Source organism: Temnothorax americanus, unplaced genomic scaffold (assembly GCF_048541705.1).
Source record: "Temnothorax americanus isolate GAGA-0224 unplaced genomic scaffold, ASM4854170v1 Scaffold21, whole genome shotgun sequence".
NCBI lineage: Eukaryota > Metazoa > Arthropoda > Insecta > Hymenoptera > Formicidae > Temnothorax > Temnothorax americanus.
In genome coordinates, this window is record NW_027509349.1 from 692,068 (window position 1) to 718,371 (window position 26,304).

General features: G+C 37.6%; 3 protein-coding genes across 9 annotated transcripts; 1 reads left to right on the forward strand and 2 right to left on the reverse strand.

The window, feature by feature from the left end:
* Positions 1-36: 36 nt before the first annotated feature.
* On the reverse strand, positions 37-13,565 carry Epg5 (ectopic P-granules autophagy protein 5). 2 transcript variants are annotated; one of them, XM_077406791.1, is made up of 31 exons: positions 13,116-13,565; positions 12,591-12,842; positions 11,723-12,502; positions 11,099-11,515; positions 10,596-11,000; positions 10,154-10,373; positions 9,838-10,010; positions 9,508-9,648; positions 9,051-9,211; positions 8,665-8,794; positions 7,907-8,451; positions 7,603-7,780; positions 7,395-7,418; positions 6,715-6,942; positions 6,479-6,642; positions 6,210-6,395; positions 6,013-6,136; positions 5,411-5,932; positions 5,149-5,291; positions 4,899-5,076; positions 4,511-4,708; positions 4,312-4,443; positions 3,927-4,166; positions 3,597-3,780; positions 2,934-3,490; positions 2,606-2,775; positions 2,322-2,530; positions 1,954-2,199; positions 1,644-1,860; positions 1,360-1,569; positions 37-1,273 (listed from the first exon to the last, which is right to left on the reverse strand). In XM_077406791.1, the coding sequence occupies exons 1-31, from the start codon at positions 13,131-13,133 to the stop codon at positions 922-924; spliced, it is 7,704 nt and encodes a 2,567-aa protein (XP_077262917.1). In that variant the 5' UTR covers positions 13,134-13,565; the 3' UTR covers positions 37-921. The 2 variants fall into 2 exon arrangements, with proteins under 2 accessions (XP_077262917.1, XP_077262918.1); XM_077406792.1 differs by lacking the exon at positions 7,395-7,418.
* Positions 13,566-13,703: 138 nt separating this feature from the next.
* Positions 13,704-21,737, forward strand: Dor (vacuolar protein sorting-associated protein 18 dor). Of its 2 annotated transcripts, XM_077406796.1 has the most exons (19): positions 13,704-13,931; positions 14,146-14,244; positions 14,322-14,505; positions 14,797-15,131; positions 15,222-15,269; positions 15,657-15,846; positions 16,324-16,445; positions 16,790-17,005; positions 17,318-17,434; positions 17,494-17,606; positions 17,721-17,832; positions 18,140-18,322; positions 18,731-19,048; positions 19,189-19,324; positions 19,441-19,662; positions 19,827-19,978; positions 20,170-20,267; positions 20,639-20,950; positions 21,109-21,737. In XM_077406796.1, exons 1-19 carry the CDS (start codon positions 13,902-13,904, stop codon positions 21,170-21,172), a joined length of 3,051 nt encoding a protein of 1,016 aa, XP_077262922.1. In that variant the 5' UTR covers positions 13,704-13,901; the 3' UTR covers positions 21,173-21,737. The 2 variants fall into 2 exon arrangements, with proteins under 2 accessions (XP_077262922.1, XP_077262923.1); XM_077406797.1 differs by lacking the exon at positions 15,222-15,269 and having other exon boundaries at positions 13,705-13,931.
* On the reverse strand, positions 21,648-25,976 carry LOC143897859 (putative 3-methyladenine DNA glycosylase). 5 transcript variants are annotated; one of them, XM_077406803.1, is made up of 6 exons: positions 25,406-25,517; positions 24,772-24,932; positions 24,354-24,504; positions 24,067-24,273; positions 23,693-23,902; positions 21,648-22,574 (listed from the first exon to the last, which is right to left on the reverse strand). In XM_077406803.1, exons 1-6 carry the CDS (start codon positions 25,428-25,430, stop codon positions 22,207-22,209), a joined length of 1,122 nt encoding a protein of 373 aa, XP_077262929.1. In that variant the 5' UTR covers positions 25,431-25,517; the 3' UTR covers positions 21,648-22,206. The 5 variants fall into 5 exon arrangements, with proteins under 5 accessions (XP_077262929.1, XP_077262928.1, XP_077262927.1 ...); XM_077406802.1 differs by lacking the exons at positions 21,648-22,574; positions 25,406-25,517 and adding exons at positions 22,941-23,460; positions 25,774-25,976; XM_077406801.1 differs by lacking the exon at positions 21,648-22,574 and adding an exon at positions 22,941-23,460 and having other exon boundaries at positions 25,406-25,531.
* Between the last annotated feature and the right edge of the window lie 328 nt (positions 25,977-26,304).

The following is a 26,304-nucleotide window of genomic DNA, read 5'->3' on the forward strand; positions in this document are numbered from 1 at the left end:
TCATCGTAGTTTCATATGACGACTTGACATCAAGAATTCATTTAATCGACTCTTTATTCATCAACGATTTCTTATGACAGCTCTTAAATGACTTCGTGCAATATCAACAACGAAATTATATTAATCGCGTTCGTAAGTTAATTGCGTTGTCAAAATCTCAATGTGATATGTAAATATAAATCCAAATATTTCATTGATTCAACACAACAGAATTTATGTACGCAGGTACCAAAGCATCGATGACGCAAGTCGAATGCATAATAAATTTTACGTTATGTGTAAATAACAATTGCGTCCTTAAATATCATTTTAATTATTATACGTAACTCTATTTATGTAACTGTGGTCATTTAAATTGAATGCGTGCTAGATTTTACAATGTCTCGAATTAAAGAAAAAACTTCTTGACTAGAGAGATCGGTACAGATCTAAAAAAATTTAAACAATAAGACGCGACTTATCCTAAGTCCCATATTACGCAATTAAATTTAAGATTAGAATTACATTACGATTTTACGTTTTCAGAGAGATCAGGGTTCGATTATAATATATAAATGAATAATCACAATGCAATCTCAATCTACAAAACCGATACGAGTTATTACAGCATTCAATTTAAACGCGTTATTTGAAATTTACGTAATGATGGGCATTCAATCGCGCAAGTTCTCAAGTAATTTAATCATAGAATTTCTTTAAAATACTCAGTATCGATTTTTGGAAATCTTTGCAAATCTTGAAAAATCTTGAAACATTAAAATCAATTGCGAAAAGTTAGAAACGTTTGAAAATTTTTAAAGACGTAATACAACCATTCAAAACTCGACTTACGATCGAGAATCTTACGAGGTCATGTGTATCACGCTTCGAAACGATTCGAGGCGTTTGTCAGCCCGTCGCTAAATTTAAATAAAACTAGTATCACTCTGTCAGCACATGCAGGTATCTTTGATTGTAGAGCTCCGTGGTGAGTGCGCCAACAATTTCTACTGCATTGTGAAGTGAGTTGGCGGAGTCCCTGATGAGTCTAATGGCTCTCTCCACATCTCCCCGTAGCTCTGCATACTGCTTGTTCATCAGGAGCCCCTCCAGATTCTGCATTGCTTTCACAGCCTCTGCGCTAGGACGAATCTCCATCGTGTCCGGATCGGTCGATCTTGAAGGTGAAACACCGGGCGAGTGTGGAGTGTATCTCACTAATTGCTGATCGGACTTGGATTCTGGTAATTGTGCCAAACAGTAGACGGCTGTAGCGCGGCTCAGGAACTTGCACCTGAAAATCGAGCGGGCAATCGAGGCTGCTAAGAGTATGAGGGGAATATCAACCTACTTTTCGATAATTATATCGCCGTAGCTTACCGTACGGTGAGCTGAGAGCCTTTTCTCAGTCCAATAGCCCCCAGGATACCCCATCCTTGCCCCGCATCGTCCGCTACTGTTAGCAATGCTCGTGCTAATCCCTTCAAGGCTCTGGCAGCGATCACTGTGTTCTCACTGTACTGACACTGCCTATAGGCCAGCTCGCATGCTTTCGCCCACAGCAAAGGCAGTTTCTCCTCTACGATATCTCTGGATAAACAAAATTCGTTATTAACGTAAACTTACTTAGGATTTTATTCGGTTTATTCTTCAGAATCACTCACGTGGTTTTAATAGCGCTAATCCAGTCCACTAAATTAATCAGAAGCATGCCCTCCTCCCGGATATCTCTGCAGGACGGAAGTCTCTTCAGTAATACAGAGTAAAGAGCTAGCAGTCTTCCCTCTGACACCAACACAGACTCTAATGGCGGCTGACGCGGTACTACGGACTGTAGGACCATCAATACCGAAGCCCATGTAGGTCGAACGTCTTCCGTTACTGAAAAAGAACGTAGTGTAATAAATAAATAAGCTAAATCTAATGAATAAAACAGGAAAAACGTTACACGAGAATAGCTGATCAGTTGCTTACTGTTATATTTGAAATAAGCCTCCAAGGCAGCCTCCATGAGGTGACCTAGAGTGGACGAGGAAGCGACTGCCATTCCGATCACTCTTAACACTCCCATCAGCACCGAGCTGCTAGCAGTTCGTTCTAGCAACCATACCGTCCAACTGCTGCGAAGGTAATCGACCAGCGCTCCACTCTGATTGATTGAATGCAAAAGCTCAGTGATTAGCAGACCGGCCTCGGCAACCTGTTGCGACTCAGAGACAGCTAAGCAGAAAAAAATTGATATTACAACAACAGTTTAAGAAGAAAGGTTTTTAAATCTGAGCAAGCTAGACTATTGGATCCTAGATTCTTGAATTATTTAGTTTTGAGACTTAGATACTCACTGCTGGTGATAACGGTTTCCATCTCGTCCAGCATCCGCGACAACGTGTTAGTGAACGCTTTGCTGTTGGTCGAAAGCAGGGACTTGTGCCTCGTGGTGCAGTTGATCAGCAACTTCATCGAGGAACGCACATACATCTGTCTCTTCTTCAGGGTGGTAGGATGAAAGTGTTTCACCGCAGGATCATAGGCTGCTGCTATCTTCAGCAAGCTGCATATTAAATTATTTTTATATTTGACATAGTATTAATTCTTACGCTACGAGTACACTTTGAATTAGACTTACTTATTGACGGCTGTATCGATAGGATGAGTCTGGTCTTTGCCCAGGCATAGGATCACTTTAGGATCGCAACTCATTACATGCCAGTTAATCACTTGGTCGTACGCCGCAGCGTCGATTAAGTGCCAAGAGAAGCTCTCGGCTTCCATGACTAGCTGCACCGCCTTCTCGTTCTGAAACATTGGTTCCATCTCAGCTGAAGTTTTATCTCTCTTTCAGTAAATACTTTAGCGAGTTTATATCTTTAGTAAATTGAAAATTAGATATCCTCATATCCTTCTCAAATTCTACTTTATTTCACAGATTTTGGAGTTATCCTCTTCTGTCTTACCTGTCTGACGTTTGGTTCATTGGATAGTTTCACTAACAGGTTCAACAGACAAACGTGCATCCTGGCGGCGACCGGCAACGGTTGCGTGGTTAATTCACTGACCCAGGCAGACCAGTTGACCCAGGCGAAGATGCTTCCGAGGAACAAATGGCAGTCCGGCAGATACTGATCAATGACCCTGATCATTAACTCGACATCATTGGTAGCAGGGTAGAAGCGATCCCAAGGAAGAGACAACAAGTTACCATGCACTACGTTCAGTACATGGTCCTTGACGGATGCGTGAGCATAGTTGGCCACGTAAAATTGCCATACGAAGCTGAGAATCTTACTAGATGCCGGCATGGTGTCGATGATGAAACGAATGCACTCGGCGAACATCGTCATCGTACGATTCGCGTAAGGGCCGTCGGTAATGATCCACGGTAGCAGCACCGACCTGTCGTCCGTCAATTGCTGGATCCACGCGGCCGTTGGCTCCCGCAGGTTCCTTGTCCAGTATGGAGTGATCCATGGTGCGTACATCTCGCTTAATACCGGCCAGATCTTCTCGCACACTGGAAGAACGTGCAACGAAGTCTTTCAGATGTGATTTTAAGTTCAGACAGCTTGTGGCTATTAAGATATTAAAAATTTCAAGATTTCAATGGAATATTGGCTTACATTGATCAGCAAGTGACCCTCGATCAGCCTGTAGCGTCAATACGACTAGAGCGTGACCGATCATGCCCAAAAATATGGTCAATGGTTCGTTGTAACTTCTGTACTTTGGATAAAGCCCGTATAATCCATATTGCAATCTCTCTTTCATGAAGTGTCGGCTTAGAAGCACAGCAGTATCGTACATCTGAAATTGCATGAAAGTATCATAGAACCATATAGATACCAAGTTTTGTTTTATTATTACGTATAAAATAAAGCAGTAAATGTAAGATGTTTCTTTTTGTACACGCATAATCATTCCCGACAACAAAATTGTTTGTGAAATCAGACCTCTTGACGAGACAGCAGCCTCTGTTCCGTAGCGTAGTGCCTGATTTCGTCTCTGATTTTGGCAGGATTTTGGGAGGGCGCGATATTCCTTGGTTTGCCGCTGAGAGCTCCCAACAAGTCGCGCCACACATCCAGAGACAGATTCTGGCTCTCAGATCCTCTCAGTACTGCGCTCAATACTTCACCATAGTGCTCGGGGAATTCGTGCAGAAGAATGAGTCGTAGATGGTTTCGAAACAGCTGCGTGAATAATAATCATAATTTTGAGTTTTCCTTTTGATGGAAATAAAAATGTAACAATGTTTCTAATCTAATTAAATTTCTATAAGTTTCGATCTAATTAAATTTAAGTTATCAGATCCAACATACGAATAAAGATACTCACTTCATGCAGCATCAGCTTTTCCTCTTCAGGAGTCAAGCCTATGTCGCACAACGCCCTAGAAACTAGATCTATGAAGGTAGATCTTTCGCTCAGTCGCGGACGGCGATAGTTCAGCCAGCTGCCGACGTCAAACTGCAACAGAGACAATAATAATCCAGTAGTCGTAATCGAAGATTATAACTTAGTTCGACTATTTTACCTTCGAGAGCAATACGAAGCACAAGTCGACATTGGACCCGGTTGACAGGTCCACGACGGTTTCATACATTTGCAAGAATGTGGAGGCTCCTCCAGCGACGGGAGTAAAGTGTGGTCCCAACAGACCTCCGAGATTAGGCCTCTGAATTATAGCGTTCAGTAATTGCGGACCCTGGGTTTCCTCGCCGCTGATGAACAACTAAGAACAGAACGGAAATCCATACTTGAGAAATGTTTTTACCATCTTGTATATATTTAGATTCACAGTTTCTGTAATTCGTTTTTGCTTCATTCAAGTTTGTTTCGTGAGATCATACACAATATAAAAAAAAAGAATATTTATGATCTTTCTTGCGGGCAAAAAGCGAAATTTTAGATTTAATACGCACCTGTCCTAGCTTCTCCAAGCAAGTAGTGATAAGCTGCTTCGTGGGAGGGCATAGCGCTGCTTCTTCCGTATAGAATTCTACTAAATGATAGAACAGTTTGACTCCACTCTCTTGTACCTTGCGTAATACAGTGATGTTTTCGTTAGTACGACATACAGCTAACTCGTGCTCCAACATCCTGAAGAACGAGAATAGACGAAAATTAAAAAGTGTGATAGTACAAAGATCAATCTGGCTAAACTCTGCTTACGCGATTAAATGATCGGTGAAAACGCAGCCCAGAGTGACCTTGCTGGGTGGCGGTTGACTAGCTTTCACCAAGAGATTCTCATACTCGGCCCGGTTCTGGGTTATCATATGGTCCACGCCTTCGCTGACGTGCGCTTCCTCAACCTATAAAATATAAAATTTTCCTAAAAACATAGTTTAAAAATTTTGATTTGGATAAAAATTACTACATAAAAAAGTATGCCTGTATATTTATAAATCTTTTAATATTTAATATTCTTTACTGTGATCTCGATGATCGCCGGGCCTGCACAATGCACAGTGGGAGGCGTGCCTGATCTAGAGCGCCTCTGACCGGATGGCGCAGGGTCGCAGAGAGCATGTAAGGTAACGTGGTTCTCATAGATCCGATAGAGAGTTGGAACTAGTTCGAGGAAGCTGCAGTCCGCCGCGGTGTGCTCGGATACCATGAGACTGTAGGTCTGTGCATAGTCAAGGATGACTCTGAGATGTGGTTTGACTAGATCGATAACGGTAGCGGAGTTGTAAAGGCATTCCCTGGCTAAGCAGCCCAGCACCGGCTGATTGCGGCTCAAGGGCGGCGGTGGAACCGGCGGTTCGTAGGAGCTCAGCCTGCGGAAGATTCTGCAAAGAGGTTCGATCGATTCTATGGCGTTCGACGAAGGCTGAGAAAACTTCTGATACTGGTTCTCGGGATCGCGGAACGTCGCACGTTCCCACTCACAAACGGCTTTGAGTTGGCTCTGGTGCACCGCCCAGTAGTCGACGTATTCCAGCCAGAGGGTCTGGAAGTTGGCAATTAGTATTATTATTAACGGTATTACTATGCAAAGTCGTACGTCATTTGAAAGTACGATTGACTTACTCGATCTCCTTGCATTAGTAGAATTAGCCTCTGTGACATATATTGCGGTGGCAGGGCTGGAAGATAAAGTCCCGGTTCCTGAAGACGAGGTTCCTCCAACCAAAGGCTCAATGTTTTATAAAACCTGCATTAAATATCGTTCCATAAAATATATTTTCCAGAAAAATATTTCATTCTCTCTATATGCGTTCACTTACTTTGCAGCACTGAAATAAAATACACGCCGATCATCCGTGATCGGTTTTCCATTGTCCGTGTCCTTTTCTCCTTTCATTTGGAAATATTCCGTCGTTTCGTGCAGTCGTTTTTTCAACTTCTTCAAGTAGCTTAGATTTATCATCCCCTCAAAAAATTTTTCTCCGACCCCACCTTTGTCCATAGATCTGGAGCAATTAAAAATAAAATAATAAATTATTGCCGAGTAATAATATGAAAACTATTGCTTTGTTAAGGCAATAATAATCACCCTGGGATGGTAGGAGCTCGTGCGAGGAACAAGCTAAAAAAATTCTGCCACAAGAGAGGCAGAATGGGATGATCCATGGGTGTATCAAGGGCTTGCTGGGACCAGCGATAAATAGCCAGGTTGCCTACTCCGAACGGAGTAATCTTCACTGTTGCACAGGCCCTCTGAAATGATTTTCATAGTTATAATTTTACATACTCGGAGTATGTTTAATAATTATACGCTCGATTTTAAACCTTGAGCGCAGTGTCTAAAGATATCTTGGATTGCATTGACAGTTCTTGCAGGATCTCGCGCCACAGTCCGGTTTTAAGCTCCCTATCATGTTGCTCTGTTGACAGAATTTGATAAGCGAGCCATATTGTTGGAACGGTTCCACCAAGGAGGCTTGCTGAGTTAGAAGAGCCTGTTGCCCAACTCAGAAATGATCCGAACGACCCGGGCGCCCGATTGGACGATATATTCTATGAATTACATATCCAAATGCATTTATTAAGTGCATTTACAGTGTAAGTATGATAGTAATAAACGAAAATTTATATTATTAAACTGCATAAAATTATATTATATGGAAGGATAAAAGCCATAGTGGTGTAAGTTAAATTTTTTAAAATATTGACTCGTGTGCCATAAATGCAATTTATATATTATATAGATTGCATCTATGCGCGCGCACACGAGTCAATATCTTAAAAAATTTGACTTACACCACTATGGTTTTTACCCTTCCATGCATATCAAAGAAATCATTTTTTGCATAATATTAAAACTATGCAATATCTAAATTTTGTAAAATTTATAAATATTAAAAATTTTTTTAACTATCTACGTAAGTATATAACTTGAAAAAATTAACTTGTAATATTAACTTGAAAAAATAATATAGATTAGAAAAATTGTTTCTTATGTGTCGTACCTCATTACTTCCGTCTATAGCAGGCTAACAAAATAAATATTTTGTTAAAAACATGGAACAACTATAATTATAATTATTATAATAGAAAATTACAATTGTTTAGTATTTGATACATAACTACTATAAGTGAAATCTACTTTCTACTAAACTTTTGCTAATTTCTATGATATTGTATATGTGATATATAATTACATTGCTTAAAACTTACGCAGAAGAGATTTTGGAACATGTTCTCCATTATCGCCCTGGCTTCTAAGTGAAAGAACGCCGCACGGATCACGCTATCCATCAAATACATTACATTATGGTCTTTGTTCCAATCCTGGACAAGAATCAATACATTTAGCCATAGGTGCACAAAACGGTCCGGACTATTCAAGCAATACCTGTAATCATCGATATAGAAATAAATTATTTTTTAACTATCCAATCTACAATAATATTATTCTATATTTTTTATTCGTATATTTAGTGTTACATACATTATGCAAATACGTTTCGTTTGTGCCTACCGTTTGTAATGATGCAAATGAGATTCAATCATGTTCGAGAATTGTTTGAGAATCGGGCCGGGGAATTCCGGGGCGATCAAGTTCTTCGCTATCTTCATATACGTGCGGTCGGCGTTGATGAGCGGCACAATCAAGCTGACAAATTTGTCGTTCTTCAGTAAGGAATCTGGACACTCGAGAAACAACGGTATCACATGGTGCAGACATATCAGCACCTGCTCGTATTTATAGTAGCACTGCAAGGTTTGCAACTGGCTGAAACCCTCGACGCAGATCAGCGGCACCGAGTGACCCCACAGGGTCATCAATACGGAGACGTAGCTCGCGATCGGCTGCTTCTCGCGTACTCCTTTCACTAGAATCTCTAAGAAGGAGTCCGATTCCATGTTAGGCACGCAAGAAAGACCCTCAGCCGGATTCGAGATGGTATATTGACACACGGATTCCGATCGGCCCAACTGATGCAGCCTCAGTTTATTAATCATCTCCCATGCCCACAGGCTGAATGCTTGCTCGCTGTTCTGAGGTCTCACCATTGAGGAAACCTGAGACAAAATAAAAAATAAACTTGAGATCTTGCTTCTTATTAATGAACGTGTTTTTTATCAATGACATAGCGATATAGTCGTTCTCAATCTCTAAAATATTAACTGTAATATATAAAGCTAATAGTACGTGTATTATATTGTATAATATTTAAATCAAAAAGTGTTTTTTTTATTCATTTTATATTAATTTTTTAAAAACTGACAACTCACTTGCTTCATGCTTTCAGCTAACAACGAAGCCGTCTGTACTGGAGTGTCGGGCACGTGTTTCATTGTAAGTTCGACAATCAGCAGTGCCACTTGTCGATGCAGATCAATCGGAAGATACAGACTGTCATTTCTATAATAGAAAGATTGATCATATGTTAATCATTAATTTTTGATTTATAGTTTTTCGATAATTAATTGAAAAATAGAAAAGATATATTTAATTGTGTCACAGAACATTCGATCAGATGAAATATTTAAAGAGAAGAGAAATAGCCAAATAAATTCGAGAAACTTAAAATTGAGCATAATAATGGGATATTTTTATGTCCTTATCTTTTTCGAGATTTACATTTCCGAAAAACGTTAAAAATACCGAAATGACTCACGTGTTGAGGCCCCAATTTAAATGTGTAAGAACCAATCGAGCCAGATGGCTTTCGGATGAAGTTAAAGGATGTTGATGCAACCAGGTGGAGAGAATTGCTATGTCCTGCTGTTGCGGTACCCACATTCCTATCTTCAACTCCGTGAACAAATACAAACTCAACTAAAATCATTGAAATTATACATATATATTAATACACACGTTATCTGAAAATTTAATTCAGTGATAAGTTAGCCTATTATTATATTACAAATATTATATATATTTTTGTAATTATATATGTATTTCTGTTAAGTAATTTTATAAAAGATATTAATTGAGATACAAATCTCGTTTAAATATAATAAAGTAGTTTAGTAAATACAATTTGCATGTGGAATTGTACAGGACTTTGAGAGAGAGAGTTTAGTAAATACTATGTAGAGAGAAAATTATATAATACAAAACAAAAATTATACCTTTCCAACCGATACAAAATTGTCCCTTAATTTTTGCAGGATATCAGACAAGAGAGTAGGATATTTGCTTGTCAAGTTCGATAAAAGCGATCTCGCGTCCTTCGAGCAGGACTCTTGAGTTTTCTCGCTGAGAAATCCAATCTGTAATTCAATTAATTAGATGAAGTTTAACAGAATTTTAAAGATCAAAATTTGAGTTTACAATGAATCAGGAATATTTGTAAGACATAAATTGTTAAATTTTCTTACTTATATATAGAATGTTTCGTCGTTATCGTATTAACGGCAAATTATTTATATGTACTTTAACATATTTCCGTATTAACATACTTGAAATAGATCAATCGTAGTTGTTCTCACAAAATCGTAGTCTTTATAGCCTCTAGCCATGGCCATGTTAGCAAAAGTTGTTAGCAGAAAGTAGGACTCGTCGCCGGGTAAGTTGCCCAGCTTCTCTTCAAATTGTTTATGAAGTTCAGGACAACTCAGCTCTGTTTCCCAGTCTACGACATCAAGTCATTGTTAATAATCTATTTTTACAAAAAAAATTAAAAAAGATGACATAGATAAAAATAGACAAAAAGATGAATTTAAAAAAATTGTAAAAAAGAAATATTTGTAATATTATTATCTTATCATAGTTTACCTGAGACTAACGTGTTTGATGTTGCTATATCACCAGATGAGTCAGTATGCAGGATATAGAAGATGTGCCACAGAGTGGTGGGAGATATAATATGATATGGTATCGCGGCGAGATATTGCCAGGCACCTAGACGCCGGGACGAGAATATGCAGAGGATCGCTCTCAGAAAAAAACAATCGTATTCGGTCTGCAGTTTCACCAGCATTGACTCGTCGGTTATCTAAATGAAATTGCATTATTACTTTTAAAGCGGCAAAATATGCAATATCAGAAATTATAAAGTTATGGAAAAAACCTCTAACATTTATTTAAATTTTCGGTAAATTAAAACAAAATTTAAAATATATATATATATATATATATATATATATATCCTTTTGATTTCTTAACTTAATATTAATCTGTAGAATTCTGCAAATCCATAAATTTTAATTTCACATACCTGGCTCTTGTCGAAAGCCTCCCACTGATCGCTGGCATATTGAACAACGTCTCTGATCAACGCGCTGAGCCTCTTCGCTAATTGCCTATATCTTGGCGAGTCGTAGGACTTCAGGCCTTGCTTCAGAAGTCTGATGAGCACGCTGTAGAACGCGAAGAGACGCAACATGTGATGGTCCGTGATGGCTTTCTCCTCCTGCTCGTACTTGTCGTTTTGGCGCTGAATAAACAGCACCTGCTCAAAAAGTTTGTCCAGCGGGATCTGATGAAGAAGAGAAATCAGATCACTCTCAAAGAGATTAGCGCCGACGTTAGCGATATCTTCGTCCTCTTCGCCCTCCTCATCCAGCATCACCCACACTGTATCCCCTGGACTGTTTGCAGTGTCCTGCAGAGATACTTGCACCTGTGTAGCAAATTCAGTCGAGAATGTGAGAACAATTTAAGAAGTTAAAGTATCCTATCGATTTCTTAAAACGATTAACGTTCTATCGTTAATTTTACCTGTTCTAAGAACTTATCTCGATCCTTGATTGGCAGCAGGATTACTGCGAGAGTGGCAATCATATGATCGAGATATGGATCGTTAAATGGCGAGGAGCTCAATCCCGAGACTTTTGGCGGCACTGGCACTTGTACGAAGAATTTGGCCCAGTTCATCACACCGCCAGGACATCGCAGTATATGATTCAATAGAAACAAATGATCCTGCCAGGTAGCGACCCTCAAGAGCACCGCCACCAGTTTCGACAGCCATTCTCTGGTGTCCGTGACAAATTTGCCGTCTTTGAGAACTCGACGTTGGAAGTTGAACAGGACAGTTACGCACATCCTAAGCTCGACCAGCTGCGGAGCTGTCTGGGATGGCGATTGCTCCGGTAAAAGATTTGCTGGGGCGGTTTGTGAAAGATTGGCAAACTCCTGAAAACAGAAAAACAACTTGAATAAATTTTTTAGCTGTGTGAAGAATCAGCGTAGATTATAAGATTATCGTATCTGTTTTACTTGACGATTAGTTCAATTTTTTTTTTAAATTTGGTTTAGACCAGTCTGAGCTCAATCACAAAATGAACGAATTGCTAGATAGTTGACGTTCTAATGACTTTGTTTTGATAGAAGATAACTCACGTTGAAGCTCCTAGCGACTCTTTGCACGTAATGCTCAATTTGCAGACGCAACGACTCTGCTTCGTAACAATACAACGCCTGGCTTTCGTGTAGGGTGTCTTTGATGGCCGATAGCGTTCTGGAGAGCGCTATCAGCGCCTGCTGATTGAAATGAGCGACCGAATACTCATGAGTGGCAGTGACGGGGTTGCCATCTTGGCACTCGCCATTCTCTGTCTCCGACGCCTTCTCCAGGCACCAAAGTTGCTTCTGCGTCTCCCGGCAGCTCTTCTTCAAACGCTCCAATTCGTACGAATTTGCGATTAGGTGGTTGCGTACCCTCAAGTAGTTCATCAGCAGCTCGTGCAGCCTGTGTTGCTGCCTAAGCGGTGCGCATCTCAACTGCGTCTCTGTAAACTCGGCCACAAAAGCATCCACCAACATCAGTTCCTGATTGTGATACAAGGACGCCAATTGCTGCTCCGTGAATGGTCTGACATCCTTGAAGGCACTCGCCGTATCTTTCTTAACTTCCAAAACTTCTGTCTCCTTCGACGGGGTCTTCTCACACGGAGTCGGTACTTCGATTGTATCCTCGGACTCTTGCACTATTTGACTGGCTTCCTCTGGGACAGTTGACGATACGTCTATCAGTTGAATTGTGGAAACAGCTACTTGCATTTCATCTATTTGATCTGTTTGATCAATCTGTTCTATTTGATCGTCTACAGTGGTGTCGGACACCGGACAAGGTTGGACGGCGTCGACCTCGTCATAAGAATCTTCAGCTAACAGCAACACCTGAAAAATATGTGTTAATATTTTATGTAATTTCACTTTTTGTTTTTAGAAATGCTTCCTATTAATAAATAAATATTAAGCGACGTACCGCTAATTCAACCTCATTCGCTTCAACTTCCTGACCGCATTTTTTCTGGGCTGCTCTCTCAGCAGCTTGTTTTTCGTAAACTTCTGTATCAATAGCGGCCGAATGCAATTCGCTCTCTATATCTTCCACAGCTTCACCCTTGGGATAATTTGTGGGCGACTCTCCAAGCAGGCACTCAAACTCTTCTAATGTGGGAGCATCTGGTATTTGATGCTCCAAAATCGAACGGCGCGATTTATCTCGCTTCTTCTTCTAGAGGGGACAAGAATACGATAACTCGTTTAAAGTTACATTACAATTCAATCTGAAATTATCGCTATTGACTTTATTTATCACTAAAAAGATTTATAATCTAAACAAATATTAAATGTGTATCAGACAGAAATATTAAATGAGAAAATACTTCACACAATGTAAATAAATATAAGTAAGATAATATATAATCAGTGTATAATTGTCATATAAATATAATCTGACGTCATTACGAAGAAAAAGAAAGCAATGTAAGGCCTATACATTTTATACCTGTCTCTGCTTCTCCATAATGCATAGGATGACCGCCAAAGTAATTGTGGATTTATCGATCAGTGCCGATCGGCGTGGATCACTGATTATCCGACAGTCTCAGAAAATTTCGCTGTAACGGAAACATGCTTGCTGCATGTTGAAACGTGACAAAGGCGATCGGACGCAGCGAAGAAAAGTATGATAACCTGGTGCATTGGAGATAACGTCATACACACTTTATCATTGTTATTCAGCATTGTTATTAGTTGTTCATTTGCTGATGAGGCAACAGCCTAGGATTCATTGTGTGGTCTCCGATGATTACGTTTCGTCCAGCACAGCTGAGCACAGCTCATCTGGTGCATCTAAAACCGAACGGTATCAGCGACGACAATCGATCTAACCTAAATTGATCGAAACGGAGATAAATTTCACGCAGTGTCCCTGAAGACGTATAATTGTAAACACTCGGGGGCCACTTCGGCCAAACTCCGATAATCGGCCGATTAGTCCATTGGAAATGACCAATCGCATTTGTCGTTGAGCAGATTTTGACCAAGATCGCGGGGAATCGCGTTCCGAAACTCATCGAGACAGAACGTTTCGACTGACGTTACGCGTCACCAGCGATCAGCTGATGCTGATATTGTTCAATATTTGTTTGCCGTGAAAAATTTGGCATCTCCCCTCGATGCCACGCGCATGAAATCTATCCATCTTTTGAAGACTTTTACGATGGCGTAAGACGGTCAATCGGACTTATTTAGGAGACGCAAGAATTTTCCGACTTATGAACCTCCCCCTATGTGTGTTATTTACCTCGAGATAGAATCGGCAAGTGAAACAATGTCACTTTCTTGTATCAGAGAATCTGCAATATTTATTTTGTTATTAATTTGAATCCATTAAGCTTTATATTATTTTTTTTTGCAAATTTGGATCTTATCATATTAGATGTAAACATTGAATAGAAGTGTCCTGTTTGTTGTTATATTTTTAATATTTTGAATAACGTGGTTTTAATGCAAATGTATGTATGCGTGCACAGATTTACTCAGCGATCAAGATGACGTCGATGTTTGACCAGTACGAGCAAGCTTCTCAGCGTTCCAAGCAAGTGCCGGCACCGCCAATTCGTCCTGATATCGTACGTCCATTGCTAGACGTCAATTAACGAAATAGATATAGATGGTCACTCAACAACATCGTAACATCATTTTACAGAGCACGGCTGGATTTATTCAAATGAAGCTGCAAGATGACGGGCCCATATTCACTAAGCAGAAGGTTAACTTTCTGCCGTCAGATAAAATTCTATACTTAGCTGTCAGCAGTAACACAATTGTGATTGCTATGGCTAACAACATTTTGCTACGCATCGACATGAAACAACCTGACAAAACTGAAGGTAGATCAGGCACAGCCACTTGCATTATTTTATTAGTAACGATATGTGAACGATAAAATTTTTCTTGCAAATATTGTTTGACTTATAGATACGTAAAAGTTATTTTTTTTATTGATAAATTATATATAGATATAGATATTAATAAATTGTATAAGTCTTTAATAAGAAGGTTATAAATGCAAGTTTTATATTACGTTTCATCATATCAAGTATACGTTAAATTATATATACATTGCGTATTTACTTGAAAATTAATTCTTCGTTGATAGAACATCAAGTTTTCACTTGCAGAAATCGACATATCCAAGTATGCGTTGAGCATGAAAATATCCGGCTTGTTTTTGGACCCTTTGGGTCATCACCTGCTGATAACTTTGGTGCCGAGACACGGGGACAACCCGCCGCCGGAATTATTCTACTTGCATAGGAAGACGGCGAAGCTCAAGCAAGCTGGCAAGTTCAAGGGTCACGAGATCACCGCGGTGGGCTGGAACTTTTCTAATGCTTCGGAAACGAGCTCGGGTCCCATTCTACTAGGCACTTCCAAGGGCCTGATTTTCGAAACGGAGATCGGCTTGGAGAACGACAAGATTTTTAACACGAGTTTGGAGCAGTACTGGCGTCAGGTATTAATTGCTTACACGCTAGTAGGGCCATCATTTCATTTATCTGCTACTAACACCCTTTCGCCATTACATTATTCATTTTTAACAAAGCTTCCGAATTATCTGCCTCTTTATGGTTCAAAAGAGGCGGGAGGATTGGTAAGTTTGTATGTTTTTTTAATATATTTATATAATATGTATATTTTTTTTTTTTTACAAAAATGCAATTTATATAGGTACGATAAATTCAGATTTCACAAGATTTAATTAGATTCAGATTTCACAAGAAATAAGTAATTAGGAAATATTTTCTATTGGCATTAGCATTCTTTGGTCGTGAAAGAAAGCAATAAACGCTAAAAGTTATTTTTGTATTTTTATGAAACTAGTTAGAAATTTCTACAGTGATCTTGTATGATTGAAATAAAAGGGATAACATTAATATTTTCTAATTATTTATATTTTTAATCATTGTGTTTAGATATCATCTAAATATTTTACCTGAAATAATATGAAATATTTTTGATGCTATAAACATGATTTTAGGTGTTTGACATTGGAAAGAATAGCAAGCCTCCGATCACTGGAATAGAATTTCACAAAATTCCTAATTCGGATAAATATGTGATTATCGTGACCACCCTTATGCGCATTTACCAGTACATTGGTGCCGTTGGCAATCCCGAAGAGAAGCCTCTTTTGCAACAAGTATTCTATAGATATCTAAACGCGCAAGGTAAGAGAGAAATAAAGTAAAACATGTTCTTGATTTTGCATTTTCAATATTCCTTAAATGTTCAGATCCTCGAATAACTTTGAAGTAATTCTGTAAAAAGACCAGTATTTATATTTATTATAATTAAATATCTAATTCAAGCAGAATAATAAATTTCTTCCGCCAGTATATAACAATTAAAGTAATTTAAATCGACCGTAATTGGCAACATATAATGTCTTTTCGACATGAAGACATTATATGTTGCCAGTTACGGTCGATTTAAATTACTTTAATCTAATTCAAGTATAAATCTAAATATATCGATTCGCTTCGTTTATTGTCCATTTATTTTCGAAATATTCGCTTATAGAAGCGTGCAAAGGGAAATAGAAAAGGAAGAGGAGAATTTTGCTCAGTGTTCTGCGAACTGAGAAAATTAAGAAACGTTGGTACATACAGCACGTTTGAATAAATATATGTGTTATATGTTTACAGAGACCTTTAACGAAGTAATAAATTCTTTGCCATATTCGAAGATGCAATTTTACTATCCATCCCTAGGCGTCCTGCCAAAGTCATTTGGATGGCTGACGGAAGCTGGTATCCTGTATGCTCAGGTATAATTATACTACCGTGTCTCTTGATACATTATATACTGTCATATTTCTGTTTTACTTTAAAGATCTAAGTGTTGATATCACATGTAAATCTAAACGTGCGTTTCTCAATATCTTGTTGCTTTCTCTTCTGTACTTCATTTATCTTCACGACTTGTTATTTCTCCGCTATTCACGGAAATAGGGAAGCTCGGATAGCTCACTCATAAACTTTGCAATTTCCTAATGTGTTGCTCTTTTTACGCATGATTGCTTAGAAATGTGGGACGACCTCTCCCTGGAGTTCATTGGCTCGCGTTGAGAACCATTGATCCGGATGAAGAGTGCATGATGATCGGTTTTAGGTGGACGCGAAACCGGACGCGAAATACGTACTGGTGAATCAACGGATGTTGACGTGCCCGGAAACAAGTCTCATGGGTAGTAACGTTCCGCAAACCACTTCGGTGCCGTTGTTCTTTGTGCTGACGGAATTCCACGCGTTGCTGTTGTATCCGGATCACGTGAAGGGCATATCGCTCCTAAATCAGGAATTGATATTCGAAGACGTTTACAATGACGTATGTGCACTTTTCAACAATTTTTTATCGTTATTAGGATGATCAGTTATCAAGAGACACGGTAGTGTCTCGCGCCAAGTACACGTGCAGCGCGAGACCGCCGTGACTCTTTTACGCGAACGCACGAGTTGCATAATTACAGTGCACTGAGAATCAGGGAGTTGAGAGAGAATGTGTTGCAATTGTAATTAATATAAATAGAATTAATTCAATAGAGCTCGATTTCATAGAGTTCATTCATGTAATGGTAAAACTTTCTCGCGAGATGTTAAATATACATATGTTATGCAAGTATGATTTAATGACTTTTAGGCAGTCGGCAAATTAATTGGCATCACCAAGGATCCGGCAACGAGGTCGATTTGGGCTTATAGCGAGCGAGCTGTTTTCAAGTACAAAGTAACGAAGGAAGATAGGAACGTTTGGCAGGTAAAGAGAATAAGAATGTAATAATTTTGATCGGACAATAACAATGATCTTTCATTCAGGTATACGTCGATAAGGGTGAGTTTGAACTGGCTAAGCAGTATTGCAGAGACAACCCGGCGCACATCGATCAAGTGCTCGTGAAACAGGCGGAAATGCTCTTCAAGAATAAAGAGTAAGTTTGTGCGTTTACGTATATGTGAATGTGTGTATAAAAAAGTTTTTTTTCCCCCAAGTTTTATCTACTTTTATTTGGTTTAGTTGTAATGTCTTGAATATAATTTTGCAGATACGAGAAGAGCGCGCTAATATACGCTGATACTCACTCGTCTTTCGAGGAGGTCTCCTTGAAGTTTCTGCAGGAGTGGCAAATTGAAGCCCTGAAAACGTTTCTGCGCAAGGTAAACGATAAGAATTATCTAGCGATTTTATTATCTAGCAGTTCTCTTATTTTACGCAAAAATTAATGAACAGTTGCATTAATTAATTACAATAATTACAAAGTCAGGTAATACTATGGAAAACATTTATTATTTTAGTTATACATATATTGAAATATAATTGCTATAATATAATTCCATTCCAATTTTTTCTTACTCTTATATTTTTGTATAAACATTTCATATTTTCAAAGTTTTTTAATATTTTTATTTAATTCCAAAATTGCAATCAATAGTTATTTATTTTAAAATGATTATTTGTCTCAAGAAACTCGACGGTTTGAAGACGCAAGACAAGACACAGATAACAATGATTGTCATTTGGGTGACGGAACTGTTTATGAATCAAATGGGAGCTCTGCGCAGCAGCAACACGTCCTACCTCCACGATTCGCGGTACACGGAATTGCAGAAGCAGTTTGACAGCTTTCTCACCATTCCCAAAGTCGAGGTACTTGGAGAGAATAAGGGTGGATTGAAAAGAAAGGATGTACAGGGTGCTTCTTAATTATATTTCATGAGTAAATATGGAATTCGAAAGAAGAAGAAAAAATATATATAAATATAAATTAGGCATCTCTAAAAAAATGTTTTTTAATTATATAATTAATTATAAATATAATTAAAATACTTTAAATAATTTTTTCTGATATTGTATATATTTTTTACTATATGTTTGACATTTTTGTCATTTACAATTCTAAATTTATCTCTTGAAATATTGATATTTTAGATAATTAAGAATCGTTCCAGTATTTAGGCATTGCAGTTTTGTGCTTTTTTTCAATTATCGAATTAAATCGATTTATTCTAAATTTAATATCACCTTGAAAAACGGTAACTAGAGCTTTGGATGCAGGAATGTATCAGGAGAAACCGTAGCACGATATACGACTTGATGGCCAGTCACGGTGATAAAGACAATCTGATATGTCTGACAATAATGCACTGCAACTACGAGGAGGTGATTCGTCAGCACCTGTACAAGAATAACTACTTGGAGGCACTCGGGGTACTCAAGAGTCAAAACAATAAGGACCTCTTCTATCAATTCGCCGGGATATTATTACAAGAGCTGCCACGGCCCACGGTGGCCGTTTTGATCTCGCAAGGATCGTCACTGAAGCCGGCGAAGCTTCTGCCAGCTTTGGTCTCGTGCAACAGTGACGAAAAGCACGTAAGGAAGAAAGAGAGCATATTATAATTCTTATTTTGCAATTATCGATATAATGATAATTACTAAATTAAGAACAACAGTTGGTTATTTTCTCTAACTGCGTAAGCAGCTTCATTGATAATTTTTTATTTTTTACACAGGCAAAAGAAATTATTAAATATTTGGAGTTTTGCGTGTACAAGCAGGGCTCGCAGGAGCAAGCAATTCACAACTTCCTTCTATCCTTGTATGCGCGTTACAAGCAGGGCGAAGTGATGCGATATATAAGCTCTCAAGGTAAACATCTTGTGGCCTTTTTTTATGGAGAATCAACTTACTTCAGTTATGAATTGGTTTATTGACTTATTGTAACTCTTGTTTGAAACGAAATAACCTGTTGCTATTATTTCTAGGTCAGGATATCAGCATGGTGCACTATGACGTGCATTACGCGTTGCGTTTGTGTCAGGAGGTAGGCTTGACGGAAGCCTGCGTGCAATTGTCGGCTTTGCTCGGTCTCTGGACCACCGCCGTGGATCTCGCGCTCACGATCAGCGTAGATCTCGCTAAGCAAATCGCCGCTATGCCATCTGATCATGATGACGAGTTGAGGAAGAAACTATGGTTGAAGATAGGTAATTCAAGACAATTATTTAATCATCATCATCAAACAATCATCTTGATCCGATTAGAAATGCTGTATATACGACCAGACTTATTGTAATTTCAAATTTGTGATTATAACTTATTATTAAATTTATTTTTGAATATATTTTTACTGTTGTACATGTATGTGCAGCGGAGCACGTGGTGCGAGAAAAAAATGACATACAGCAAGCAATGGAGTTTTTGCAACACTGCGATTTAGTTAGGATAGAAGATATTCTGCCCTTTTTCTCTGATTTCGTCACGATCGATCATTTCAAGGAAGCTATTTGCAATTCCCTGCAGGTACAGACTACATCTGTTTTTGAATTTATGATCACGATTTCAAACTGAATTTTCTCCCGCGGTCCTAGATATCTAATTTTATATTTTATCTTCTTTTAATGATCTTTTTATAATTATATAGATATAAAAAATTATTACATTCGAAAAAAGTAATTATTTATAAACAACAACTTTTGTTAAATTTTGTTCAGGAATATAACCAGCATATTCAAGATCTTAAGGAAGAGATGCAGGAAGCCACAAAAGCAGCAGAACTAATACGGAAGGACATTCAAGCCTTCAGAACCAGGTATTGATAAAGCATTGTACTAATATTTTTAATATTGCATTCTTTAACATTGCGCTTATGTACTTAACTTGCGCTTGTGAAGATCTGCTCTTTACATCAATTGTACATTAAAGATTTATTATTTCTGTGCATCATTTTACGTTCGTGAAAAATTACGCAACAATAAATAAAGTAACGATTTGCTTCATCTAAATTTAATTTAATATAAAAATAAAATAACAAAATTAGGATATGTTAGGTTTATCGAAAATTCATTAAATACATATAATGTATCGTACTCGAAAAAAATGGTTGCTTATTACAATATCGGGCATACACATTTCATACACATTTCTGTTCTCGATTTAATTATGATTTATGTTTATTTTCAGATGCACCTTCGTGCATGCGCGGGACACGTGTAATACATGCGAGGTGCAACTGTTGCTGAGACCCTTCTACGTATTTCCCTGCGGTCATAAATTTCACAGTGACTGTTTAGTAGCGGCGTTAACGCCGATGCTGTCTATGGACCAGAGGACGAAACTGGCGGATCTTCAGCGACAACTCACGGCTATCTCGAACCGGCCCGAAGACACGACTTCGACGATCTCCGTGTCGTTGTCGACGAGGGACCAAATCAAGGCCGATATCGACGAGCTGGTCGCCTCGGAATGCCTCTACTGCGGAGAGCTTATGATAGAGTAAGTTTGATAAATAGTTCAACAATTAAAGAGAGTTTTAATTGCAAAATTTTTAATAAAATCTAAATGTTTTTTAGAATGCGAACATTATATAAAATTCTATAATTTAAAAATAATTTTGGATTTTAATGAATCAATGTGTAATGATTGATTTACAGATCGATAGACAAGCCATTTATTGAGGAAGAGGATTACGAACGCGTGATGAAGGAATGGACGTGATGAGGTTTCCCCGCTGAAAATGTGATAGAAGCACGCTTATTTTTTTTCTCTTTTATTTTAAGAAGAGATTAATTACGCCCTGTATTATACGTATAATACGTATATACACATATACATATATACACGATAATCATAGCTTGGTCATAAATTAATTATTATGATCTCAACATTGAATTTTTGAGATTTAATATTATACTTTTCAAATTTTTATTAATTTTCTTATAGCTATAAGTTTCTCAAGATGAATGCATAAAAAAATATTGCAATACATTGAACTTCAGCTTAAGACTTTTGGGTCGCATAATAGTGAAATTATTATGATCTAATTATTAGGATTACAATTTAGATCCTATATATAATTTAAATTATATATAATTTTAATCGTATTTATGTATATGTATAGATTGATTAATATAGAGCAAACTTAATTCGCATAATACAGATCTAATCGTTGTAATAAGTTACTTTAATCGACTCATTGCCAAAATCGAATAATTTATTCACATGCCAGAAATTTATACAATTTGAATGTATAAAATAAATGTATACCACATTAAGATCTTAATCAACGCTGATGCTTTATGGTACATAATTTGTTGATGACAATTTCATAATCAGCAAATTTTTCGAATCTTCGCAGAATTGTTACTTCACAATTTAATCGTATCAATATTAATTATCAATTTTTGTCAATAATTTGTATAAATAAATAATTAACGGGCATAAGTTTTTTTTGAACTATCAATATTTTATAGCAGAATATTAAATGGTGAAATCATTAGTATTTTATCATTCATAAAGAAATTAAAAATAGAGCGATATAAATCGTTTCTCTCGAAAAAGAAACGAAAAAGCTTGTGCTTCGTGGTTCTCTAACAATAATTTGGTATCTCATTCGAATGACTAATTTGTTGCTTTATTATGATTCAGATTTATAAAGAATGTTTTTAAATGCGCTCGATAAGAATATCACTCTTTTTCTTTTACGTGGGAGCATGCAAATTGGACTTGATAGAACGATCAGCCTCGAGCAGTTAAAGAATTTCCATCTCTGCTTTCTTGTCTCTCTTGCTGACGGACGTGTTACCGTAAACATAAAAGCGCAAAGGCTTGCTGGCCCATTCTGGACCGCAGCTGTCGATTCCGATCCTGGCGGCCTTAACGATCTTGATATTCTCCAGTGCACCATCGTCCTCGATCCACATACCCTTCCATGTACAAACAGAATATCTGTTATGTTCTCTATTAAGCTGGTACGCCATGCAGAGCTTCGAGGGGCCGTTGCACAGCTCGTGCGGTTTAAGATCGGTACGGGTTTTCCTCTTCATCTTACGCTGATCAGCCATGCCCTCCAAACCCTCTAGGGGCTCGACGGCTCGCAGCAGCACCGCACATCCCACACCTAAGATCTTATTAACAGTGAGGTGAAGATCTCTCTTTCGAAGCTACGCGGATGTAAGAATCAATTCTTCTATATTTCTGTCCAAGAATATATGGTATTTCTATGAAACTATGGCACTATAAAATACGCTCTTTTGTCGTGTAGAGATATCAACGATTAAAAGGTTCAATGAAAGTCTATCTCAGCTTCAGCTAAAACAAGGATTAGCTTCGACCTTAAGCTTCTATATTTTGAAGTCCGCTAAGCACGCACGCTGGGATTAAAAATTTATGATTTTAGATTCGTGATGCGTCGTAAAATGATACAAGGAATTAAAAATTTATAAATTATAATTGTTAATTTAACTATTTTTAAAAAATTCTTAACTTCTCAAATAGAAATATATTTTTGTAGACGAGAAAAAATTTGAAACTTGCCATGCAGGTACAGATTTGAACGTAAGAAGTTTTTTACTTATTTAATATTTATAAAGCTTTTTTTTAACTTATTGCGATGTAAGCGTGTTCCTCGTATTCAGAATTTTTTTCGTCGACGCTGACGCTTCCCAGTACATAATATCGCGTCTTTACGGCGCGATTATTGTCCGATTTAGGGGTTTCAGATGGTACGGCTACTATAGTAGGAGACTTTACAAAGGGTTGACTCTCGAGCCACAGATTATTACACGCATAAGCGAGCTTCCGGTCGAAAGCGTCCTGGTCGATCGCAAACGCGTCGCAAATCTTGAACGGATTATTGCAAAGCTCGTATTGCTTTAGGCGCGTTGCATGTGCCGCGATTTGTTTTTCTCTTCCGTCATCCTTGCGCCGCATATTTCTTAGCAATTCCATATACTCGAGGCCGACCAACGGTTCCACCGCTTTGATCAAAACATGCGCATTCCCCTCTAAACGTTATTTAGTATTGTAATAAAAATGTAATTCAAAATTGTAAAAACGCGATAATTTCCCTCTAAACAAATCTATTATTTTTTGCTATTGATGAGTTAGAGGACAACCTTGTTTTTTGCTTTCATATTATTTTTATGGTCTTTATCATTTCATACAAGTGAAAAGAAGACCTATCTCAATTCTTCGTAGAATAGAAATAATGAAAGAAATTAGTTTTCTCGTACTCACCTTGACTAGAGATATTGAAGCAATGGTACATGCCGTACGTCATGTAAACGTAAATAGTCCCCGGTGGCATGTACATCGGCAGGTTGCGAGGCGTAACTTTGTTCTGGTAGGTCATGGACGCCTTGTCGATCGCGCCTAAATATCCCTCGGTCTCTACGATCCTACCCTTGAGGACAGTCCCGTTCTCGAGATACCTTACAAGTACTTTTCCTGTAGGAGAAATACAAAATTAACGAATATATAGCTTGTACAAAACAGAAAAGAACCGATAGAATGTCTTTTAAATGATTGCCACATTATTCTTTTAAAAAATAAAAAGATAATTTTAATATAATGAATAGTGTTGTGTGAGAGAAGTTGAATTCTTTACAAACCCAACAGCCGCTGCGCTAGCTCTTCACAGGGAGTATCGAAGAACTCGTACCGCAATCTGCCAGAAGACAATTCCTTTTCCCAGGGTGTCACAGGAGGATCCTCTAATTGACTCAATTCTGCTTTCATCATCTGCAAGTCCACAACCGCTCTCCGTTTTCCTTTACCGGGTTTTGCGTTTGGTTTTAACTCCTCTTCTTCCTTTCCTTCTATACGAATATTATAGACGAGCGTGTTTATAAAAATAGTAGAGTAGATAATTTGTAATCGACCGATTGATCTTACTTACTTTCAACGTGAGTTTCCATTTTGGGCTCTCTCTGAGAACCCTTGGATCTTTTAGAAGACGCAACAACTTGATCCATTGTTGTATCGCATACATTTTTAGTATTTTGATTTCGTAAGGACTTGAGATTCAGTTTTGGTCTTTCTGACACCATCTAACAGAAAGCAATGCTGATGCAAAAGACGAATATGACATTTCCATTACATAATTTACTTAATATTTAATATATGTTGTTCCAGTGATTTTTTTTTCAGTGTAGCCATATTAAAAATATTAAAATCAACTCACAACGTTCGAGAAAAAATAAGGATAGTGCTATTATTCTTAAAGAAATATTTATTTCATTTATACTCTTCCGTTGAAATGAACTGATACAATCGCCCTTTTATTCTTGACGGCTATGCACAAAATGTAAACAAACCGGCGTTTGGGTTTTGGCTATCGTATCCTCGCCATTCTCATCCTTCTCGATTTTATTTGCCTGCTGAATCCTCGTAGCCGCTCTCGTTCGTTTCATTGTTTGGCTTTTTGCAACGAGTCCAGTCGGCCCGCAACTTTCGGTGGCTCGTGAATGAATTATTTCTACGCGAGACAATTCGAACAGCGCAAAACATCAAGTTTTAAGGCTAGGTTTAAAACCGGCAGTGTTCTCGGTGTGCTCAGATATTTAAATCTTAATTACTAAATTGGAGATGACATTGCTGAAAATTTTAGAATTCTTTTCACATAATTTTTCACAATTTTTGTATAATTTTACAATTTTTTTAAAAATTTCTCAGATTTTTGTGTACAAATTAAAACACTTTTTAGAAATGCTAATCTGAATCTTTTTCTAGCATTCTTATATGTGTGTAAATTCTGAAATATTTTAAGATGATATTTTTCATTTTCGAAGAAAACTTAATTATAAAATCTGATGAAGTTTAAGATCTTTCTAAAATCTCCATAAATTTAAAACACAAAAAAATTGCAAAAATATTATTAGAATTTTAATTGTTCACCAAGATAAAGATACAATAATAATTAGAGATAAGAAAAATTTAAAAGAAAATTACGGTGGAATATTTTCAGCATCGACATAATCTGCGTTTCGTGAATTTCACACAATTTTGATTACCGCCGATTACATAAGTATATGGACCTATGGACTGTCGGCAGGCTGCATATCTCATAACAAAATCAAATGATATAAGTATACCCAAATGTTTATCAATCCGCGCAAAAATAAACTATATTTTTACCAAATTGTTATATCATTTTATATTATGTCTTTATACTCTTTATTCTTTAACTTGTATTTACAATTAATTAGTTTGAAATTAATTTTATCGTTTACAATTATAATAATTTTGTTATTTATACTATTCTTTAAATCTATTACTACTACTACGTTTACGCGAGCGTTACTTTTGTAGTAACTTACGATAATTCCTTCGCGTAAACATCAGGATTTTGTAGTAACTTGCGATAATTTAATCCGCGTAAACGAGTGATATATCGTAAGTTAAGCCCCTTGCACAATGCCAGGCAACAGGCAATAGGAACAGGAAATAACAAAAAAATCGTTAATTACAACCTAAAAAATTCGAATGCTATGATTGGTTGGCAACAGGCAATAGGCACAAAATTTCCAACATGACGGAAACTTTTGTGTCTATTGCCTGTATCACTGTTTATTCTGCATTTATACATGATTTCTGATTTCTTTTCCCTGTTCCTATTGCCTGTTGCCTAGCATTGTGCAAGGGGCTTTACTACAGATAACAGAAGTAACGCTCGCGTAAACGTAGTATATGTTTCTAATCGTTCAACGATCTAACAAACACGTCATTTTGTTCCTAGGAACTGCGCACTCCTATTGGACATCCAGATGCCCGCGCGCGCATTAGCTCTACGTTCAATGGAAAAAATCGCTCAGTAAACGTTCAGAGATTTTCCAAAATGATTAGTTCTT